Source organism: Terrapene carolina, unplaced genomic scaffold (assembly GCF_002925995.2).
Source record: "Terrapene carolina triunguis isolate 2854851 unplaced genomic scaffold, T_m_triunguis-2.0 Scaffold130, whole genome shotgun sequence".
Lineage (NCBI taxonomy): Eukaryota > Metazoa > Chordata > Testudines > Emydidae > Terrapene > Terrapene triunguis.
In genome coordinates, this window is record NW_020664481.1 from 31,769,879 (window position 1) to 31,791,547 (window position 21,669).

General features: G+C 42.1%; 1 protein-coding gene across 1 annotated transcript in view; it reads left to right on the forward strand.

Moving 5' to 3' along the window:
- Positions 1 to 13,748, forward strand: part of N4BP1 (NEDD4 binding protein 1) — a 33,980-nt gene extending 20,232 nt beyond the window's left edge. The window contains exons 3-7 of the mRNA XM_024208093.3: positions 4,877 to 5,007; positions 6,128 to 6,224; positions 8,445 to 8,552; positions 10,272 to 10,379; positions 12,894 to 13,748. Coding sequence (XP_024063861.1) covers positions 4,877 to 5,007; positions 6,128 to 6,224; positions 8,445 to 8,552; positions 10,272 to 10,379; positions 12,894 to 13,239 — 790 coding nt within the window. The 3' untranslated portion in view covers positions 13,240 to 13,748. The remainder of the gene's footprint in view (positions 1 to 4,876; positions 5,008 to 6,127; positions 6,225 to 8,444; positions 8,553 to 10,271; positions 10,380 to 12,893) is intronic.
- Positions 13,749 to 21,669: the final 7,921 nt, after the last annotated feature.

The following is a 21,669-nucleotide window of genomic DNA, read 5'->3' on the forward strand; positions in this document are numbered from 1 at the left end:
GTGTCACTTTTTTTTTAAAGCCTTGCAACAAGAGAGACGGCAGGAGAGGCATAACTTACAGTTTTAGGAGCCACTGCCAGTTCTGCTGCTTTCTGTGTCCTCCAAATTCTACACTCTTCTAAATAAAAATTACCCTTTTACAAAAATACAGTCATAATGTGAACTAATGTGTTCTTTGATAGCAAAGTTTTCTGCAAAACAAGAATCAGTAGCAAAGATCTGAATGTCAAAAGCCAACTAAGACTATTCAGGTGCTAAATTATCAAGCATAGGTATTTGTTTCTTAAAAAAAAAATAAGGTTGCATGGTAGGGTGTAGAAGGTAAGGGTTTTCTGTGAGAGCTAACTCTTTGACAACTGCATTACTTTATTTAAATGTTGATGTTTGTTGTGTGAAGCACACACAGTACTATTTCTATCAGGAAAAAGTGCTGCACAATCATGTGTTACATAAATGGGGCCATATCAGTTCAAATATAATTAGTGGTCTGTCTATCCTTCCCCTTCCCCTCCAGCCCCACTCAGAGAATCTGATCTCAGATTGAAGTAGGTGGCATCAAAAATATAAAGCAAGGAAGAAATTTAGAAAAAGAGGGTTTAAAAAAAAAGGGATTACTGGGGATTAAAGTGTTGTACAGACATTTAAATTAGGATGTCTGCTAGCAGATCGTATTTTAGAAGTTGGTTATTTAGTTGATCTAAAGTCTCTAAACTAGCTGTTCAAGGAATAAGCGTAGACTTCAAAACATTTAGGGTATGTCCATGCTGCAGCCGGGAGGTGTGATTACAGTACACACAGGCATACCCGAGGTAGCTTTGATCTAGCTAGCTTGCTAAGAATAGCAATGAAGCCATGGAGGTGCGCAGTGTTGCCATCTCCACATAGCAGGAAGTCCCCAGACAAACCCTGAAAAGTCACTAGATATAGCTGTTTAAGCTCAAAAGGAGTCAAAAATAAATAAATATATATATATATATATATATATATACACACAAACACACACGTGAGTATAGTCACAAAATAATTCACAAGCAGCTCAATAGTGTTGTTAAAATCCATTCCATGCTGTTCTTACTACATTCTGTTGCACACCAGAAGCAACTAAAACAGTACACTATCATCAGGAGGGCGCCCTCTGCTCATTGGGAAGAGCGCTCTGTACACTGCAGTCCAGGTTAGCTGGGGTTGGTTAAATTCAGCTGAGCCTCCCTTTCTTGCCAGCCTGGATTTGAGTCTACAAGTTAATGAAAGGGAGATCCCAGAAGCAGGGGGAAGAGGGCATTCCTCTGACCTGAGCTCACCACTGCAGGGAGCCAAGAAAGTAGACTTAAAAACAAAAATCCGCTAGCCGGACCCCTTCCCCCCCTTCCAGGGTTTCATTTCTGAAAACAGCTGGGCAGCTAACCCCAGGCCAAGCCAAGGAGAGGAGTAAAGGGAAACCTAAATCAAGCTAGCTGCACCTTTGATCTTGTAGTAAGGGTTTCATCCCTGGCGGCACGGTGCCCCTCTTCCCCGTGCCCCAATGGGGCACATGGCCCTGTCTCATCCCACCCCATCTTCCATCCTTGCAGCGCTCCTCACTGGCTAACCTGCCTCCTCCACCCAGTATGCTGCTTCATTCGCCGTATTTCCCTGCATCACAGGGTGTGCTACCTATTACGGAGCAGTCAGAAAGAACACATTTGGGTAAAAATAAGTCCTGGCAAATGTGCTGCTTTCTCCAAAGTGTGCCTGGCTTTAGCAACCTATTTAATTAGCCTCCACAAACTTCTTTTCCTCACTTGCAGATTATAGTGATCTCAGCCCACGAAGCCCTGGAATGTGATTCCTTCCAAGGACATGCTCAATTGAGACATAATGTCATTGACTTGGTGTGCAACAGAATGTAGTAAGAACAGCATGGAATGGATTTTATTAACGCTTTTGAGCTGCTTGTGAATGATTTTGTGACTATACATATTGGTGACTTCTTTCTCTGAATGTCACTGTAATTGGCAGTGAAACTCGCTAGATTTGTCACTGGTCACTTTGACACTTATTTTCTCGCTAGGGAAACCAAAAAGTCACCAGATCTAGTGACAAAGTAGCTAAGTTGGCACTAGTCACTTGAGTGAAGTTCCTCTGGGACTTTCAGTATATATTCGGGCAGCTAGTCCATTTCGTTGCCCATGCTGCTGTGGCTTCGCTGGTATTTTTAGTGAGATAACTAGATCAAAGCTAGCTCAGGTGTGCCTACCTGTGCTGCATCACACCTCCCAATTGCAGTAGACATATCCTAAAGTACTGAATAATGCAGGCCTACTGCCTTATTTCTGAGCTCCCTGATATGAAATGCATATGATCCACAATGTGTTTAGTTCTTGCACTATGCAGATAACTTTACATTCTCTTGGTATCTACCTGATTAGAAAACATGAAATGTGTGCTGAAACCTGCTGCCCTCCTTTCTATTCACAGCAATGTTTCATTAAGTTGCTTTCCTGTCGATTTAAATTCTGTTGAACCTGTTATAATCTAACCTGCTGTCTCTACTCTGTGTGTGACTCTCCTCCCATAAATCTGGCTTCTGATCTGTAGAAGGATATGAAACATAGTGATTTTTAAAATTTAAACTGGTGTTAATCTTGTTTAATCTGTTTCATAAACTTTCAGTGAGGTTTTGTTTTGTTATATAAGGAGATCTCTCACTACCTGCTGCTATTTAAGTCTTCCCTTTGCCCAATTCTCTTACTTAGTTCAGTTCTTGAAATTGGGTGGACTTCTAATTGGCCTATGCAGCTTTTTCATTTGGGAAGTTGGATGCTGGAAATCATGGTTTCTGGAATAAAAACTTAAATTCTATTCAATATTTGCCAATTTTACTTGTACTGAATACTGTTCCATTCATTTTTGCTGAACTGCATCGGTTTCTTTTGCATATAAAAGCATGATCATTCCTATCTATTTACATCCTGTCCCTAGTTGGAATTTTTTGAACAGCTGAGTCTAATCATTTTCAAAAGTAACTTTAGTAGGAGATAAAAATTGAAGTATTGGACTATTACACTCAGGGCTCAATATTTATTTTAATTGTAGCCACTTTTATAATCCACACTGTAATTGCTGTGTATTATCACTAACCCTTGTTAAAGTGTGTAATAAGTAATATTCCTCAGGACTATAATCAACAAGGACACATGCAGAGCCCTGCACTTAGGACGGAAGAATCCCATTCACTGTTACAGACTAGGGACCAAATGGCTAGGAAGCAGTTCTGCAGAAAAGGACCTAGGGGTTACAGTGGACGAGAAGCTGGATATGAGTCAACAGTGTGTCCTTGTTGCCAAGAAGGCTAACGGCATTTTGGGCTGTATAAGTAGGGGCATTGCCAGCAGATCGAGGGACGTGATCATTCCCCTCTATTCGACATTGGTGAGGCCTCATCTGGAGTACTGTGTCCAGTTTTAGGCCCCACACTACAAGAAGAATATGGACAAATTGGAAAGAGTCCAGCGGAGGGCAACAAAAATGATTAGAGGCTGGAGCACATGACTTAGAGGAGAGGCTGAGGGAACTGGGATTGTTTAGTCTCCAGAAGAGAAGAATGAGGGGGGATTTGATAGCTGCTTTCAACTACCTGAAAGGGGGTTCCAAAGAGGATGGATCTAGATTGTTCTCAGTGATACCTGATGACGGAACAAGGAGTAATGGTCTCATGTTGCAGTGGGGGAGGTTTAGGTTGGATATTAGGAAAAACTTTTTCACTAGGAGGGTGGTGAAGCACTGGAATGGGTTACCTAGGGAGGTGGTGGAATCTCCTTCCTTAGAGGTTTTTAAGGTCAGGCTTGACAAAGCCCAGGCTGGGATGATTTAGTTAGGGATTGGTCCTGCTTTGAGCAGGGCTAGATGACCTCCTGAGGTCCCTTCCAACCCTGATATTCTATGATTCTATGATTCATACAGTTATTAAATACTTTAAATGTTTGTAGTTGAAGGATTTACCCGCTGATTTGGGAATCAAATTCTTACCTGCCTATTTTCATTTCTTAACTTCCATCAAGTCTTGCTGTGTAACAAGACATCTTAACTTCTGGTAAATTGACCTGTATCTTCCATGTTAGGCTAGTTCCATGCTTTCTTGGTTTGCTTTCCTTTATTAGAGCCACGCGGCTAGGTCACAAAAATAGGAAGGTGTTACCACTTTATTCCTGTTGTAGTTTATCTGAAGTGCAAAAAATTCAGGAAGTTTAGCCTCAGAGGTATTACATCATCCATTGATCTTGCTAAAAATTTCTGGCCCAAAATAATGGATAGGAAAGGAGTGAAGGGCCTTCTGTTTCCCAAACTCAATATCTGCTATTCCAAGGAATCTAACAAGGCAGGTCCTAACATCTGGCCCTCCCGGTGAAATATGTTTCGGTGCCAACTGGAGAGAAGGTGGGTCTGGTGCTTTGCAGCACAAAACTTATTTTCATTATAATTGGATATGGATCATTTTAATCTGTAATTGATAGCTAATCATAAAACTAGAATATGCTTCAACTTCAGAAGTTCTCAGCTGGTGGGCTCTTCACAAGGGCCTGGTCCCTGCCATGACTGATGGCTGTAGTTCTGTCTACAAAACCTGAAGCGAGCTAATCTGTGTATCTGCCTTGCTTTGAGAGGGAGGAGTCTGGTAATATGGCAGAAGAGACACTTCTCCCTTTTTTTGTGCTAAACTCTCTTCCTTGTATGGAGCACCTTGTATGTAACTAGAGCAATAAGCATTCCCCTACCTTTATTTTTTTATGGTATTGTATTTATAGTGTAAGATATAACGTCACCACAACACTTTGAATTTCTTCAATGTTCATAGTTGCACAACTCAACATGAACCAATCTCACTTGTTTTTTATAGTCATGGTCTACAGAAGTTCTTCTCCTGTCGAGGAATTGCAATAGCTGTTGATTACTTTTGGAAACGTGGCCACAGAAATATTACTGTGTTTGTTCCACAGTGGAGAACAAAACGTCATCCTAACATCAAAGGTGAGGCAAATAATCTCCTGCTTTATTTTCTTTTGGATTCAATCTAATTAACTCTCTTTCCAAGTTCAGCTCTTGATATTTGGGACCTGTCACAAAAATGTAATTGATAAATCACCTAATTTTGAATTGCTAAGTAACTGACATTTCTATTAAGTTTTTTTACATTTCTCTGAATTTTATTGAATCACTTGACAACATCCAGTTAGGTGTTATATACTTTACTTTAACATTTGGGTATTTAGAGAAACCTTTCCAGGTTTGCTCAACAGTGTTGAAGACCATTCTTTGAAGAGCTGATATTTATTTAACTATCATGAAGACACTGAGGATGCATCTTTATCATAAAAAATGTATTCTTACCTCGAGTGAGCTAACATAGGGTAAAACCCTAGGCAGTTTGTAGGTTCATATGAGTTAGCAGGTTGAGTTAAACCGTAGGTGCTCCCATAGTCTTTAACTTGACCTAACTTGTGTGAAAACTACAAACTGCCTTGTCTTCACTAGGTTTTTAACTCATGGTAGCTAACGTGAGTTAACACATCTTTTTCCTAGTGAAGACAAGGCCTTAATGCTTACAAGTCCTTAAACTCACAGCTTTACCTTTCCTCCGCTATTCTTAATTTCTTTTAAAATCATTCTCACCTCTTGGATAACTTTAAATTTTTAAAGTTATTTATAAGACTGAGCTAGCCTTGTGACAGTTCTGTGAAGTAAAGAAGCAGTAGCTTCACTTTAATTAGGAAAATAAAACACTCAATTAATGGGACTTTTGGGTGCTCACGATCACTGAAAATCAAGCTACCTGTTTAGGTGCCTAACTTTAAGCACTCTAGTTTGAAATATTTTTAGTCTAACTGACCTACCATGGGTGGAGATGGGTTTTAGAGGCAGGTTAGAATTTAGGAACTTACGGGCCATTGGCTCCATCCACGTCAGACTTACCTGCGGTAGTCCATTTCTAAGATGCAGCGTGCCACCCGTGCAGATCAGTATGTACCGTTCTCAGAGAAGATAAGCTGTTTTGTATGTTATGTAGACTAGATGTAAATTCTGTAAGTAAACACTTTAAAGAAGAAAGCCTTGCCTTTAAAACTGAATGTTTGTTTTACCCTCTTAACAGAGCAGCATTTTTTAACACAGCTCCAGGATGTTGGAATATTGTCTCTAACTCCTGCAAGGATGGTATTGGGAGCAACAATTGCTGCTCATGATGACAGGTATGAAAGATGGGAGTTAAACCTTTTAAAAGATACACAATGACTGGGTCACACCTCATGACTGATATTGTGAGGTAGCCATTAACCTGGAGAGCCAAGCACCAATGTCCTGTCTAAGAGGTGTTCCATATCTTTGTGTGCAACTGCAGTGTATCTGTCCTATCAGGGATCATTATTTAAATGACCTTCACTCCCTTGTACACATTCTGTTTTCAGAATGTCAGTAAGGCCAGCATTTTTAATGGCATTATATGTAGCCAAAATGTTAGCAACTTTAAACTATCATCATTCATCCTTGCATAACATGGGTATTCTGTATAATTTGGTAGCTTCTCTCATTAAAACTCGTCATGGATTTTAGTCCTCACTGAGGACAAGTGTCTTTGACAAGTTTTGTATAAATCACTTGCTGAGGTTTACTAACTTATAACCCACTGAGTTGTGGAGATTGAATACACCCATGTGTCTGGATCTGTGCTCATTGAAATAACATGTAAACTACTTAAGAGGAACTAAAGAGGGAGTTTTTGCCTGACCCTTTTTCTACCTTCCAGCCTCTAAGATGGTGTGGAAGAGACAAGAGATTGTTACCTTGTGCTTGAGTTCCATAGGTTGCATATGTTCAAATATTGACTCTCTTAAGACTTGCTGCACTCAAGGTGATCGTAGCCCTAGTGTGCCATATGGTGGTAAACTATACAGAAAGGCAGTTAATGTCAGACTTGCATCCCAGTTTTATTTAGAAACACATCAACAAAATACCGTAGTTATTTTAAACACCACCTCCAACCTTGAAGTTCTGGGGAAGTCTTTCAACAGATCTGTCTCACTCATCGCAAGTGGGGAGTTTCTTTCCACAGTCAGTTAGCTTTCTTACTCATTGAATGATTACTACTAAAGTCTCCCAATGCAAGGCCATTAGTTAGAAGAGCATGCTAGAAAAGTTTCTTTTATCAGCTAACCCTTTAAAAGTTGGCAAAGACAAGCAGCTGAAGCTCTGAGCTAGCCATCTGGAAGCTAGCTTTTTTTGCTGCATCTCCCTCCCTCCCAGCTGGTAAGCAATCCACCTTCTTGTTTTTCTACTGACTAAGGAGATGGCATGTTCTTGCACATAGTGTATGCCTGATGTTGTTGAATATGCAGTCTAACCATCATGTACTCATTAAACATGAAAATAAAAGTAAATGCACCAGCACATTTTAGTAGTTCTTAAAAATAAATACCCCAAAACCCCTTCATTAATGCAATGTTGTGTCAGAAAATTAAAAGGTACAAAATGTAGGCAATCCATAGTTGTTCCCACTGTAGTTCTTTTATGTTCTACCATCTCACATACTTTTAAACTTATGCCTTAAAATAGAACAGCATTTATTATAATACAAAATGCTGTATACTTTCAGTGGAAAGACTTCTGATGGCTGTGGAAATCAGAGTATCACATTGTGTTTACATTGAATCTGTGTTCACGGTTCATGTAAGCAAAACTCTTTGAGAATAACTTATTCTTTTTAAACTGTGTACATCCGAAATAGTTCATAATTGGTATTTTTAAATAGCAAAAAGTGGGATGTTTATTTCCAGAGGAATAAACAACTTGTGTACTTTCAAGGTGGTCCCTGTATTTCTTGTATTACTATATCAATAATAAAAACTTGCATTAATTTTAATCATATGATTATGAAAGGGATATATTACTCATTGATAAAACAGCTGATGAAACAGGCAAGCATAGTGGTAGTAATGCAATGGGGCTGAAGTATTATCCTGCTGCACAAGGGGACACAGCAGATTAGCCAGAAGAGAATGTCTGGCAATGGACTTAGGTTGAATTGTGTAATGTACTTTCAACTTTACTGGTTTATTTTAGACATGCAGCTTTATTTACTTCTACATACACTTTTTGTAAACCTGTAATTCAGTGTTCTTAGTTAGCATTTCTATGATCAGTACCAAAGACTTAACTTAAAAACGTGCCTGAGTAAGCAGTGCAGCTTGCAGTCAGCTGAGGCTTGGATTCATTTTTTGGTTGGTTGAGGTCAACCAGTCCCTCTTTATAAAAACTTTAAAATAGGTGTTTTCATTAGCAGAACTATGCTGTCTAATTAGGGAAGGCTCCTCTTATATGACTATGATGCTTGTTTTCTAGCTGATGTGAATGGCTTTGGCCAGAACTAAACTGAAACAATATTTTAACTGTCTTTGAAATAAATGTTGTTGTAGATTTTTGCTGCATCTTGCTGATAAAACTGGAGGCATCATTGTTACCAATGATAATTTCAGAGAATTTGTGACGGAATCATATTCTTGGAGAGAGATTATTGAAAAAAGGTAATAATGTGGATTTATACACACCCTAAAAGAGAGTCCTATCCTTATGCTCTAGATGCCCTTAATATAATTTTTAAAATACTGCTGTGACATAAACTTTAGCAATACCATACAACAAAACTCCTCACCTGACATCCTGCTCCAACAATTTACCCCCATTTTCAAATGTCTGAGGGGCAAAAAGGCACATCTGAAAGTAATCCTTATTTGGGCTGTTTTAGACTGAGGTGGGAACAAAATGTAAAACTGTGCCTCCCCTTCCTCCTCCCCCCCCCCCCAACATCCTGCCAGTAGCCCCTCCCATTGAAGATGCATGATTACATAAGCTTGAGAACCTTTGCTAATCTCAGCTATGGCATAGGGAGCAAGGCAGTTTGTCAGATAGGTAAGTAGGTCCTAAGAATTTAAGGCTTTGCTGGTCAAAACCAGTAGCTTGGTTTCTGGATGGAATTTCACAGAGCACTGACCTCAGATTCTTACAGTGAGATACTCCATTTATCTGCTGGGTCATTGCATGCTGCAGAATCTTTAGTTTATGGGTGGTTTTAAGGAGTAGCCTTTTGTAGGGTCCACTGCAGTAGTTTAATCATGAAGTGACAAAGGCATATTGTAAATACCCATTTTGGTGCTTCTATATTGTTCCTTTCTCATTTTAATGAAAAAATACAATGGCCAATGCCATATGGGTATTTATTAATTCCAACACTTCATTGATAATTTTTCCCGTAGACTTTTTTCAGTGGCTTTCTATTCTGAACATGTTGTTGATTTTTGTCAAACTGTCCCAATTAATGACATGGAGAAAAGCCATATTGCAGGTACAATACACCTGCATGTTTACCTGTAAACAACCTCCTTCAACAATTAACTTTTAGTTTTTTAAAGTTATGTAAACAAAGTCTAAAATCTAAATGTAAAATCTTAAAAATTGGGTGTGTCATATTAAATTTAAATGACACACCAGTTATTCTATATTATTTAGGGTCTAATCCCAAGTCAATGGAAAGAATCCAGCTGGCTTCAGTAGACTTTGAAACGGGCCCTATCGTCTATTCAGAAGACAAAATACTAATAAGTAGTTTTTATTAAAGGATTTAAATAGGAAGAAGGTGCTTAAATGGTACAGAAATGATCTCTTCCACTATTGTATTTCAAGTTTGTATTTAGTATATATAAACACAGGAAATTCTGATTACTTTAATGCTAAGGATTTGCAGCCAACTAACGTTAAATAAAAAAATCTTCACACAAGACTAGTCAGCATCTAGTGCCTGTCCCCTGGAGACACTCTATTGTGTTTTGGTCACAGATCCCAATCAGTTGTGCGGCTTGCGATGATGTAGGAGTCTTGAGCTAATCATTTGAATATACGGACAAGGAAGGAGAGTTTAAACAAGTATAATATAATAAAATCTTCTGTGGTCCTTTCGCTCTCTTACTTGTTTTGCAGTGGCACAGACCTTCCAGTTTAAGAACCCACTGTAGTCAGGAATAGTGGCGGGATTTTCATTTCCATATAATCACCCATTAATTCATGATTTTGAAAGGGAATGTCATTTTTAGCTATAGCAGAATAGAAGTCCATTGATCAGACTGCACTGATTCTGGCTATGAAATTAGGTGGCTATCCTGAGGTAGTTAATTCTACATATTGAGAGTGGGAGATTGAAAAAACTAATTGTATTGGTAGAGCTATTTCATTATTATTTACTGTTGCAGGTTGCTCCAATACACATTTGTTGGGGACATATTCATGATTCCTGATGATCCTTTGGGAAGAAATGGACCTAGATTAGAGGACTTCCTTCGGAGTGAATGCTGTTCTAGGTATAGCAGTCTCTTCATTCTGCTTTGAGAGCCAAGGCTTAAAAGGGGCAATAAATGCTTTAACTGAAACCTGAAGCAATTTACTTAAACAAAGTCACAGTGTACAGTATGAAAAATATATTAAGAGCACAAGCTCTAAAGATGTAATAGCTTTACAGGAAAAAATGTGTTCTTTTTTGTTACCTTAGTCTGTTCAAAAAGTGGTGGTGACGTTACATGGATCTAACCAGGATCTCACAATAAGTAAGGCAAGTGCCTCAGTAACTTCCTCTGAGGTTTGATTGTGGTGGCGTTGACATAAATGTGGTGGTCCACATAGCATGTTGGTATTACACAAACCTGTGATGCATAACTAGAGACTCTGTTTCATAAGAAATAGAATGAGTTCATCTAAATATATCCTTGATTACCCCTTACTGATGATCAGCATTTGGATGATAGGAGCACTGTAGAAAAACCTAAGATAAATAGACATATTAACGGTATATTCTGCACATGGGAGACACACAACTTTTTTCCTATTTCTATTTTCATTTTCCAAGCTGCCCTCAGGTTACTACATCATACTATTAACAATGCCTGCCAAGACTTCTGGAACTAAATGACTTTTTAATCTATTTCATTTTTAATCTTAATTTGTTTTAAAATGTGTAGATTTAAATTTACTACCATAATTTAGAAATATATTTAAAAATCAGATCTTCCTTTATATTCCTACAAAGACATGAGTTCAAACATTTGTTTTTTTCCATTGCACCACATAATGACTTTCCTAGTCTCTAAATCAGTGAAATGAATGCAGCAGGGCCGGATTAATCTTTTGTGGGCCTGGCGCCAAACTTATTTGTGGGCCCCATGGAGACAATGGAGCATGGCGCATGGAGGTCAGTCCCCAGAGCGAGGGGCCAGCCAGGGGCAATGGGGCATGGCATGGCAGGGGCAATCCTGCTCCGGCCAGCCCAGTGCGAGGGCACTATTTACAAACCAGCAGTTGCCAGACACACAGTGGTCCGCCCGGCCCTGTGCTGCCAGCATGCCCCTTCCCCTTGGGGAGTGGGCCCATACCGTGCCACACAGCCCCTCCACCCAACATCCTCCTGACTCCCTATGCCCAGCACCACCCAACCCCCTCCACTCAAATCCATAGCGTCCTGCACAACACCACGCCTGCCCAGCACCCCACAGTCCCATCACAACTGCCTAGCACCCCCACACACACAGAACCCCCACTCCCTAGTGCCCCAACATGCACATTTTCCCTGTCCCATGACAGCCCAGCACCCCCATAAGAAACCCACTCCCCCATGCCCTGCCTCCCGGCCGCAGTCACTGGCCCTGCTGGGAGGCAACTGTGTCTGCCAGGCTGAGCTGGCAGTGCAGCCAGAGCTGGTCCCAGAGCGGGAAATTGCTCTGGTCCTTTGGGAGTGGTGTGATCAGCCAGGCCAGGGCCTGCCCCAGCCGGGCTCCCTCAAAACATACTTCCCCTGGAGGGGCCCAGCCAAGCTCCCCACACTGTCCCCTTCCCCCACCCCACCCCACCCCCGACCCTGGCTGAGACTTTCCAGGCTTCTGCACCAGTCCTAGGCGGCTCAGCTCCGGGAAGACAGGTGGGGTCCCACAGGTGGTGGGAAGCAGAGACCGCCCAGAGCTGGAGGTGCACTGGGGTCCGGCCAGGGGGCAGAGAGGAGCAGGGGGGTGGGGACAAGGAGGCAGCAGGTGGGCAGGCCAAGAGGAGCAAGTGGTGGGTGGGGGGAGCCAGCAGGGTCTCGGGGTGCAGTGCAAGCAGAGCAGGCCGGAGTCCCTTCTGAGCGTAGGCCCGGCTCCATAGAGCCACTGGAGCCATTGTAAACCTGGGACTGAGCTTCATGAACAGATAAGTAGTGACAGTATTTTCAGCATTTGGAATAGAAAGAGCCCTGATCTGGGGGTTCTTGACACTTAACCTTAAAGCTTGAAATGAAAATACTACAGTATTTATATTAATGATGATGATGATCATAATAAACACGTAACTCTTTAAAAACATGACTATTTCATTAGAGATAAAGATAAAAATAGTTGTTGGCTGATTTTCAGCCATCATGTATGATAGTTTATGTAATGAACTGGCTGACTTAATAGTGGTTTTTTTTTTAAATCCATCTCTACTATAACTAAGTAATACTGAAGTTAGTACATGGCATTTTGTAAAAATATTAAACTGATTACTTGAATGTTTTGCTGTATGTTGAGCACTCTTTACCTGTCTAAAACATGCATCATAGTCAGTCATATCTAATGCTAATCCATGTTACTATCTCTTAGGTTTCAGGTTTGAAGTCCCTTAGCTAGATTGTTGTACTTACTGTTTTGTATCACTTTGATGGAATCAAGTGAACTGCATCTTTAATCCAAAACAATCTGAAGAATACTAGAATGTAGGAGTTCAGAGGCTTTATTTTGCCTACACTTTTTATACTCAGAACAATATCACCTCTTCCTTAATTTACCAGAGATTTCACTTTTGTTCTATAGAGATTTTCCACCAGCACAAATAACTCTACCGACTGGGGGACTGCATTCTTCTGGGACCTCACACTTCATGCCAATACCCAAGTCATGCAGTAATAATAGACAACCTATGAACCAAGTACATGGTGGTCCTCCATCTGCCAGGCTTCCATTTGAACCAAACTTGCCAAACATACAGACTGGTCTAACAATTCCACCACAAAGATCTACTACAGAAACAATACAACTAAGGGAAGCATTGATAAAAATATTTCCTGATTCTGAGCAAAGACAGAAGATTGATCGAATACTAGCTGAACATCCATTCATGAGAGACCTTAATGCACTATCTGCCATGGTACTTGACTGAGTATGATATGGGGGTCTTACATTGCAACTGATCCATCTAAACTTTGAATGTCAATGTGAAGAAACATGTTGCTCAGTGTCATGTCACTTTATGCATATTCAGAAAATACTTTTATTTGTATAAAAAGATATGAACTATTTTTTTGTGTGCATATTCTTAGGGCTTTCAAACATCAACCTTTTTTGGTAAATTAAGTTATGCTGCTATTACAGATTTGTATTAATATTTTCTGTGAAAGAAAAGAAAACTTTGCTTCTGCCTCCTTGGAATTGTTTATTAAAGAAATAGCAGTTCACTTTAGAATAGTGTATTTGTACTCGTTTCTTAATTATACTTAAGGGGGGAAAAGGTCATGTTTGACACACACTCAGATTAGAATTTTTTTTTTTAAATATAAGCTGAAAATGGCACCTTTTAAAACAGTTTACCATTGGGGGATGTATTTGCCAGATGTATGCACATACTCTCATTAGCATTAAGTACACACCTTCAGGTAATTGTTTTTTTTGCCATGGGGTTGGAATTGCTTGCACTATTATAGAATATTACATTTTCTCTGTATTGTAGAAGTAATGCCACTAGGTGGCATCTTGTATCCATTAGTTTGTAATGACCAAGAAAAAGGTTTCTAACTGAAATTCCAAAATGCCAATTCATATAATCAAAAGAACATACAAGCAAAGAGAACTAAATTGATGACTGAGACAGTGCTACTGTGGCACCATTTAGGGAATAAATAGTGAGAGGGCTGTTGAACATAATTTAAACAATATAATTGTGTTACATAATTCACATACAAACCTTACAGGAAAGAATTCTGCTATTGCAGGAGGCCAGGAAATAAACATTAGTCTGTACACATGGGTGGGATTTTGGTTCTCAGGTAGTTCTAAAATAACTTCATTCTTAAACTGAAATCACTCACCCTACTAATCCAGATTGGGGGTTAATACCTTAGGGTATTTCCACAAAGGACTGTTAAAAAGAAATGTACATCCATAAGCCAGTATAACAGAAAAATTCCTAATGCTTTTAAAAAACCACCACAGTTTGAAGATGCCAGGTAACTGATATATATATTTTTTAATGGTCAGAAAGGGTCTCTTGACCCAAAAAAAATAAAAAACCTTTACACTATTTTGTCCAATGCTTTTCATATAAAACTTGCTGTTTATAAGTTACCTGTTCAGTTTTAGTTGCTAGTGCTGTGATCTCAACTTAGTTACTGAAAATGAAGCTGTATTCTTCTGTCCTATACATAATTACCGGTCATCTTAACTCGTTCTTGACTTTTCTTACAAACTGTATTAAATGCTGGGTTGTTGGTGACTAGAACTTCCCATAGCTAAGAGAGTGTTCATAAAATCTTGGCCCTCAAGTACCTGAGGGCTGATTTGGATTGGTGTGCTGGTCCTAGAGGAGCTGCACAAGATGCATTAAACTGGGGGCCCACCAGGTGGTGTCAGAGGGGACACTGAGCCTCAAAGCATTGTTGGAACCAACTACTTACTCATCACAGCAGCAGCTTGGTTTAAGCTGAAGAAAAGGAGTTTGCTTACATAACTTTTTTCTAGGCTTTTTAAAATTTACATGAATCAACTGAAGGAAAATTGTGCAATGATTTATTAAAAATTATACATTTGGCAGTCTAGAAGGGGGTAGTGTTGCCAAATCTTGTGATTTTTATTTATTTATTATGAGTGATGTTAGAAACTCCAGCCCTCTGACTGGTTGCCTGCTCCACTTGCCCATCTCCTGGGCCAGAATAACCAATCAGAGCTTCTGCTGGCAGAGCTCTCTTCTCCCCATAGCAACCCAAAGCCATTCTTGAGAGAGGTGGGACTGTAATGGAGAGTTAAAGAGCCCAGCAACTCAGGCTGAGTCTGCTCCCTCCTGTGAGCAGCGAGGACAGGGTAACTCCTCCCCTCTCCCTCACTACAGCTCCTGGCTTGCGAGGGGTGAAGAATTGTTGGAGCTGCACCCCCAGCCTGGAACGGGGAGAGGAGAATGAAGAATCCTAGGAGGAGCAGAAGTGAAACTGGAGTGCCAGAACCGCTGGAGGAGCTGAACTAATGTGTGTTGGCACTGAGGAAGGCTGAACTAATGGCAGTTTGGGGGCAGATTTAACCACTGGTCAGGGCATGGGCAGATGTTGTGGTGAGAGATTATTCACGAGGGGCCAAAATCACCTTACCCAGTACATTTGGGAGAGTGGGTAACATTAAATGTGTCTTTCATGGAGAGGATGAGTGTGGGAGTTCAAAATTCAAAAGATGGACTCTTATTTATTTAAATCTCATGATTTTTGATCTCTTGAGGTAAGCCTGTGTGAGCAAAGTGGTGGATCCTTTTTGAGACTGTACAACTCTTTATACCGTTTCTAGTCTATTGATGGTATTTTTACTGAAATGGAAAGATTCAGAAAGCATCCCACCTGACCCTAACCAGGGTTTTCTTGTTGACCTTGATAAATCCCAGGCATAAAATGCATATACCACCTGCTTACAGCTACAGGATTAGCTGATGTGATCACATGCTCCAAGAATACAGATCTAAGAATTATAAATATGTAGATAAAGTCACAGTCCTTAGTAGCTCCAGGCAAAGTCTACTGAGCAAGTCAGGATAAAATATTCCTAAAACTGAGTAAATTCAAAAGCATAAGAAGAGAAACATTTTTAAATAACATTTTTATGTACACATTCTCAAAAAATCTCACTATGGCTGCCATGTGAACTGTAACTCATTCTACTTGAACGTATATAGTAGTCTTGGTCTGTTTGGTAACTAATGCTTAATGAGTGTGCAATTTGGCCATGTTATGGTTCCCATAGCAACCATAGTGAAATTCTTGCCTGTATTACATGTAAAATCTCATCCCTAACAGGTCAGGGTAGACCGCATTTCATTTCTTCATAATGAGGCCCACAGATCCTTGATAGTGGGGCTCTCCTCTGCACAGCCTTGGAGGCAGTCCACAGCTGTCAGTCAGAGGCAGAGGGGGTGTGACTCACCTCAGAAACCTCCCGCTTATGTCTGGCTCTCCAGCTGCAAATAGGGAGACCAGCTACTCCCTGCTGCAGAGCAAAATTTAAGAAGAAAAAGCTTAAAATTTCGAGGCGGTGAGGATCTGCTGTTTGTGTCAGAGAGGATTACCTAGTCCCAGGCATTCCCTATGCTCCCCCACAAGGAGTGCAGAATGGCAGAGAAGGTGAAGAAGAGAGGGAAAGCCAGACACCATGGCTCCTGCACCTCCCCCTCTGACTGAGGGCCTGCATGGAGATCTGTCTATGCTGTTCTGTGGAGACTCAGGCCCCTCTCAAGTGCTCAGACAGGGGCAGGCTTTCCTGTAGCCTCCCTCCCAGGACTTCCCTGGGAAGTGCTCTCAGGAAGCAGTGGCAGCTCCTCAGCAGCACAATCCCCTCAGGCCTGGCAGAGGGAGAAGCAGTGGCCCTGGGATTAGTACAAGTGGCAGTTCCCTCATTCCCCTCATGTGGCGGGAGGGGGGAACATAGGTTGAAACCCAAAATCAAAGGTTCAAGGACTCTTCCTGTTCCCAACCAGCCACTGGAGCCTGCACTCGCAGATTTGAGTGACCGTGAAGCAGTTGCCCAGCCCTTCTCCCTGCTGCAGCGGCAGGGAGCTACTGCCAGGGATCCAGAGACACCAGCGAGAGCCTGGTAAGAGACCCTCGGGCCCACCCCCTCCATCTGTTCTGCGCCGAGTCCTAGTGCAGCACCTGAGCCAAGGACTCCCTTAGAACCACCACAGTTGGCATCTAAAGCTCCTGGGGGGGGTCAGTCTATGTCCAGGCCATGTCCAAGAATCTCCCTTGAACAAAACGTGGGATGCTGCAACCTTCCCACACACACACACACACACACTTCTGGATCTATTCCAGCACAGTCTTCCCAACCCACTCCCCCTTAAGAAAACTACTCTAAAGAGTAACCACAAGGTCCACCCCTCCCTTCCCCCCAGACTGCAGTATTGCCAGCTCTTGCAAATTAATTGAAAGTCACAGGATTTTGGAGCCTGCAGGAGGAGCTCTTGTGAGGACATGCCTCCCACTGCCCAAGAAGAGTGGCTGAATTGCTGGCCCAGTAGAAGCCAGGGGAGGGAGGGAGGGCAGAGTGGAAGGGGTCCAGAATCGGGGTGGTTGGCCGGGGAGGGGAATCGAAGAAGGAATTGCAGGGGGACAGGGGGAGATCAGGGACGTGTTTCTTGCAAAAGGCTATAAACCAATCCCATCTTGTTTTTACTGTGACATTGCTTATATGAATCATTGATGTTTTTTTTGCAAAGAAGCACTGTCATTATAAGGTGATTTTTGGAATATTACAAATACTTCCAACACATTTTTTTAGTGCCAGGAGATTATACAACACTGTGCTCCCTAAAGATACTGGTTACTTGTTAGTTGCCCAATAGTGAACACTGATTAGTTATTTCATACTTACTTGCAAATGTCACCTGTTCTTTAATTGCAGTGCTACATAAACATATGAATTTACTTGTATGTAATGACAGAGCTGACTTCTCTTCTGTTGCATACAATGCTCATTTTTGTCTAAGACCCCCATCCTGACATATGACGCTGCACACTGTTCAGCTACATTCTGAAAGCAGGACTTAAAGTTCTTTAATATGTATATCTCTAATGTATCAACCCTAAAATGTAATATATATTCTATTTGCAAGTGTGAATCATGATGCATTAATTAGGTTAGTGGTCTCAAACCACTTACCATTCAGACCTTTTAGCAAAGGAAATAAACTAGAAGGGGAGAGAGTCAAGACGCTAATAGTTATGGCTAAGATTTTGTCATGGTTATTTTAAGTAAAAGTCTTCCTCAGTTTTTTTGGTGCGTTAGGATACTTTTATCCCACTATTACATCCTCACAGGCTGCACGAGGAGGGATGTATAGTTATAACTTGTCTAGGGAATCTGCAAACCTCAGAGCAGTTTACAACTCTCACTAATTTCTTGCCTCAAAGTCTATCCTCTGTGTATTTTTGGAAAATTCCCTCGGTGTGGTTGTGCATGCACACCTAGAAGAAACAGCACATCTATGGCATGGTCTTTTCTGCATTGATTTGTCATGTGTGAGGACAGCACCTCAGATGTGCAAGAAATGGCAGGCAGTGAAGGGCTTCTTGACCTGCCATTTCTTTCCTTCCACCCCATGCTCCCTCCCCACTCCTCTATTCTATAAGGTCGGAACATTCCTCAGTGTGCACCAGTCAAAATTTATCCCAGTATCACTATGGAAGATGAAAGGGCCGATTTCCTTCATGGTCAGGAACTCATCATTTCTAACTGGGAGAGATTTTTACCTGTGCATGAGTTTCTATTGCTTGAGCTAAAGGACACGTTTCTTAGCCAAGGCTATAGCAGGCTTATAACAATTGATAACAATGGAGATATCCTATCTCCTAGAACTGGAAGGGACCTTGAAAGGTCATTGAGTCCAGCCCCCTGCCTTCACTAGCAGGACCAAATACTGATTTTGCCCCAGATCCCTCAGTGGCCCCCTCAAGGATTGAACTCACAACCCTGGGTTTATCAATCTTATCAATCTCTAGGCGGCCTAGCCACCAGTAGAGGGGGACAGAGCGCCACTCCGAGCAAGCGGGGGTTACATACTCCTCCTCGGCATCTCTGAGCTTCAGAGACTCTCTCAATTGAATTGCCTGAATTCCCCATACGGGCCACCACTTGTAACACCAACCCACGCAGGGGCATTGGCAGTAGGGATCAAACGTGGGACCTCCTCACTATATAGCCTTTGACATGTAGCCAATTCCAAGCAAGCATATCTTAGCCCCCTCCTTCACACATGAAAATAAATATGGGGGTCATCAGGCCAGGAAGAGCAAACAAAAAAGAACTGTTATCTGACACCCTATTGCCCCCACACGCCTTCACAAGCAATGCTAAAGGGGGGCCAAACTGCAGCTCGCGAGGCGCATGTGGCTCTTTTACAATTAAAGTGTAGCTTATGGAGCCCCCCCCACAAAACCCACCATTCTCCACCTACCAGCTGGGGGGAGCTCAGGGCTTCTGCCCTGTGGCAGGGGAATGGGGCTAGTGGTTTCTGCCCAGCAGAGAGGGGGATCTTGAGGCTTCAGCCCCACAGGGCGTCCCTGCCAGGGCTTCAGCCCCAAGAACCCCTCCCCAAAGGGCTGATGCTCTGAGCCTTGGCAGGTGCCTCCTGTGGGGCTGAAGCCCTGAGACCCTCCTCCCCTGAGGGCAGGCGCCCCTAGCCTCACCACGCCACCCCAGGGCTGAAGCCCCAAGCTCTGGGTGGCGTGCTCCAGCTCTCAAACTTTTGAAGACTGTCGTATGCAGCTCGGCGGGTCAGTAAGTTTGGCCACCCCTGAATGCTAACATGGGTGGATGGCATTTCAAGGATGGTCCCTCTCAATTTATTTTTTTTTTAAATGTTTTTAATGGCCTCTCCCTGATGAAGAAGAGGAGTCATGACAAGTGCTTTCTTTGTGCTTTATTCTCCAGCATCAAAGGAACTTCGAAACTTCCATTTCCAGGTGGCTGAGATATTGTATCTCAGAAGCATAAAGTCAAAAAACTTAACTCTGTCTTGCAATATTAGAGCTCACTCCCTCAGAGCTGTGGCAGCTTCATGGACAGAAATATCACATTCCTCATACAAGGACATTTGTAAAGTAACCAGCTGCGCATTTATTCATACCACCTTCAGATTCTACAAACTGGACATCCTATCAGCATCTGATGAAGCCTTCTGTAGGTGGGTGCTCCTCCCTGTAATATCCGAGTAGCTATTAGGAAAGGGTTATATTCTTTTGCATCTGTACATAACTGTGTATACAGTACGCTCCTGTTTATCTGAACAGCCTGGGGGACATCTGAAACTTTCAGATAATCGCAGTAGCGTAGCTGGGGGGAGGAGCGGGGGAGCGGCTGCTCCCCCACCAAGCACAAGTGGCGCCTTTTTAATTTTACTCACCCAGGAGCGAATAAAAAAAAAAAAAAAGGTGCTACCCGCTGCGGCGCTTTTACTGACAGGGCGGCGCTCCGGGTCTTCGGCGGCGGGACCTTCACTCACTTCGGGTGTCTTCGGCGGCACGGAAGCTTCATTGCCAAAATGCCGCTGAAGACCTGCGGAGCGAGTGAAGGTCCCGCCGCTGAGGTGCGGCCAAAGTCCCAGAGCGCTGCCCCGTCAGTAAAAGCGCCACAGTGGGTGGCACCTTTTTTTTTTCCCCGCTCCCCCTCTTCCCTCCACCTGGCTACGCCACTGACTTCCTCCACTAAGGATTTCTCTCCTGAGTCAGTGCTTTGAGTGGGAAATAGTAGAGACAGTCCTGTCTAAATAGTGGGTGATAGTGAGTATTGTATAGGCTGCTGCACCATGTTTAGGGTCTTATAGCATGCCCGTCTCCATGGTAGCTGAATGCCTTGGCTTTTTGTACACTGGCTTTTTGTTCTTGCTGTTGTTGCTGAGGAGAAGTACAAATTTGTGTAATATTGTGTGTAACAGACAAGAAAACATGGTACCTGTCCTGAAGAGTTTACGATCCAAGGGTTAGATTATATAGTACCCAGCATAAGCAATGGGATCACAATCTGGCTCTAAATCTCCACCTCTCATTCAGTGCCTTACTCAGGCTGCTGGAATCTGTCTCTAGCTAATTTTTGGAAGAGCGCTTCTGGTAATGGCATATGTGTCTGAACAGCCCTTCTGGGGAAGGACATTGACTCATACAGTGCGTTTATTGACTCTGATATGATCTCCTTCTAGTTCACAAGCTTAAGGGCTGCGTTTTATATGAACGCCTCTCTCTCAGTGATGTTTTTCTGCAGTGTGTGCTATTTTTAGGTGAAGGCCTGATTATGTTCTGAATGGTTCTCCCGCGTGGGAAGCTTGTAGTTCCCTCTGCTGCGATGTATGAAGTATGACATGTTCTTTTAATAAAAAAAACTATTTGATTCTGCAAGTTTTTTTAAGACCTCCTAATGTGCTGTCAGCTGAGTAAGTGGTCATATTCTATTGCTAGAGGCGTTCTGATATGTGGAAAAATCTGCTAATAAAACTAGGCACATATCTGGTATGTTCCCATTTCCACCTGCTGGCAGAGGGCATAAACCCAACAGGCCTGTCCCTGTACATCAGAGCTCTCAAGGATGTTTGACCTATTTTTCAGTGCAATCTCAACCAAACCTCCAGGTCTGTGCACAATTTTGTGCATATGCATTTTGGTATGCTAATATCTGTGCACACAGTTGAAAGACTATAATGTTTGGGCATAGTTGATAAACTGTTCACGCACAAATGGGTTTTGTGCATACAAATCCTTTCACCTACGTGTACATACTTATGCTCAAAACATGTGGTTACATCTTCTTCCTGAAACACTGCAGCTATGTAGACTACAATCCTCGTGACTTC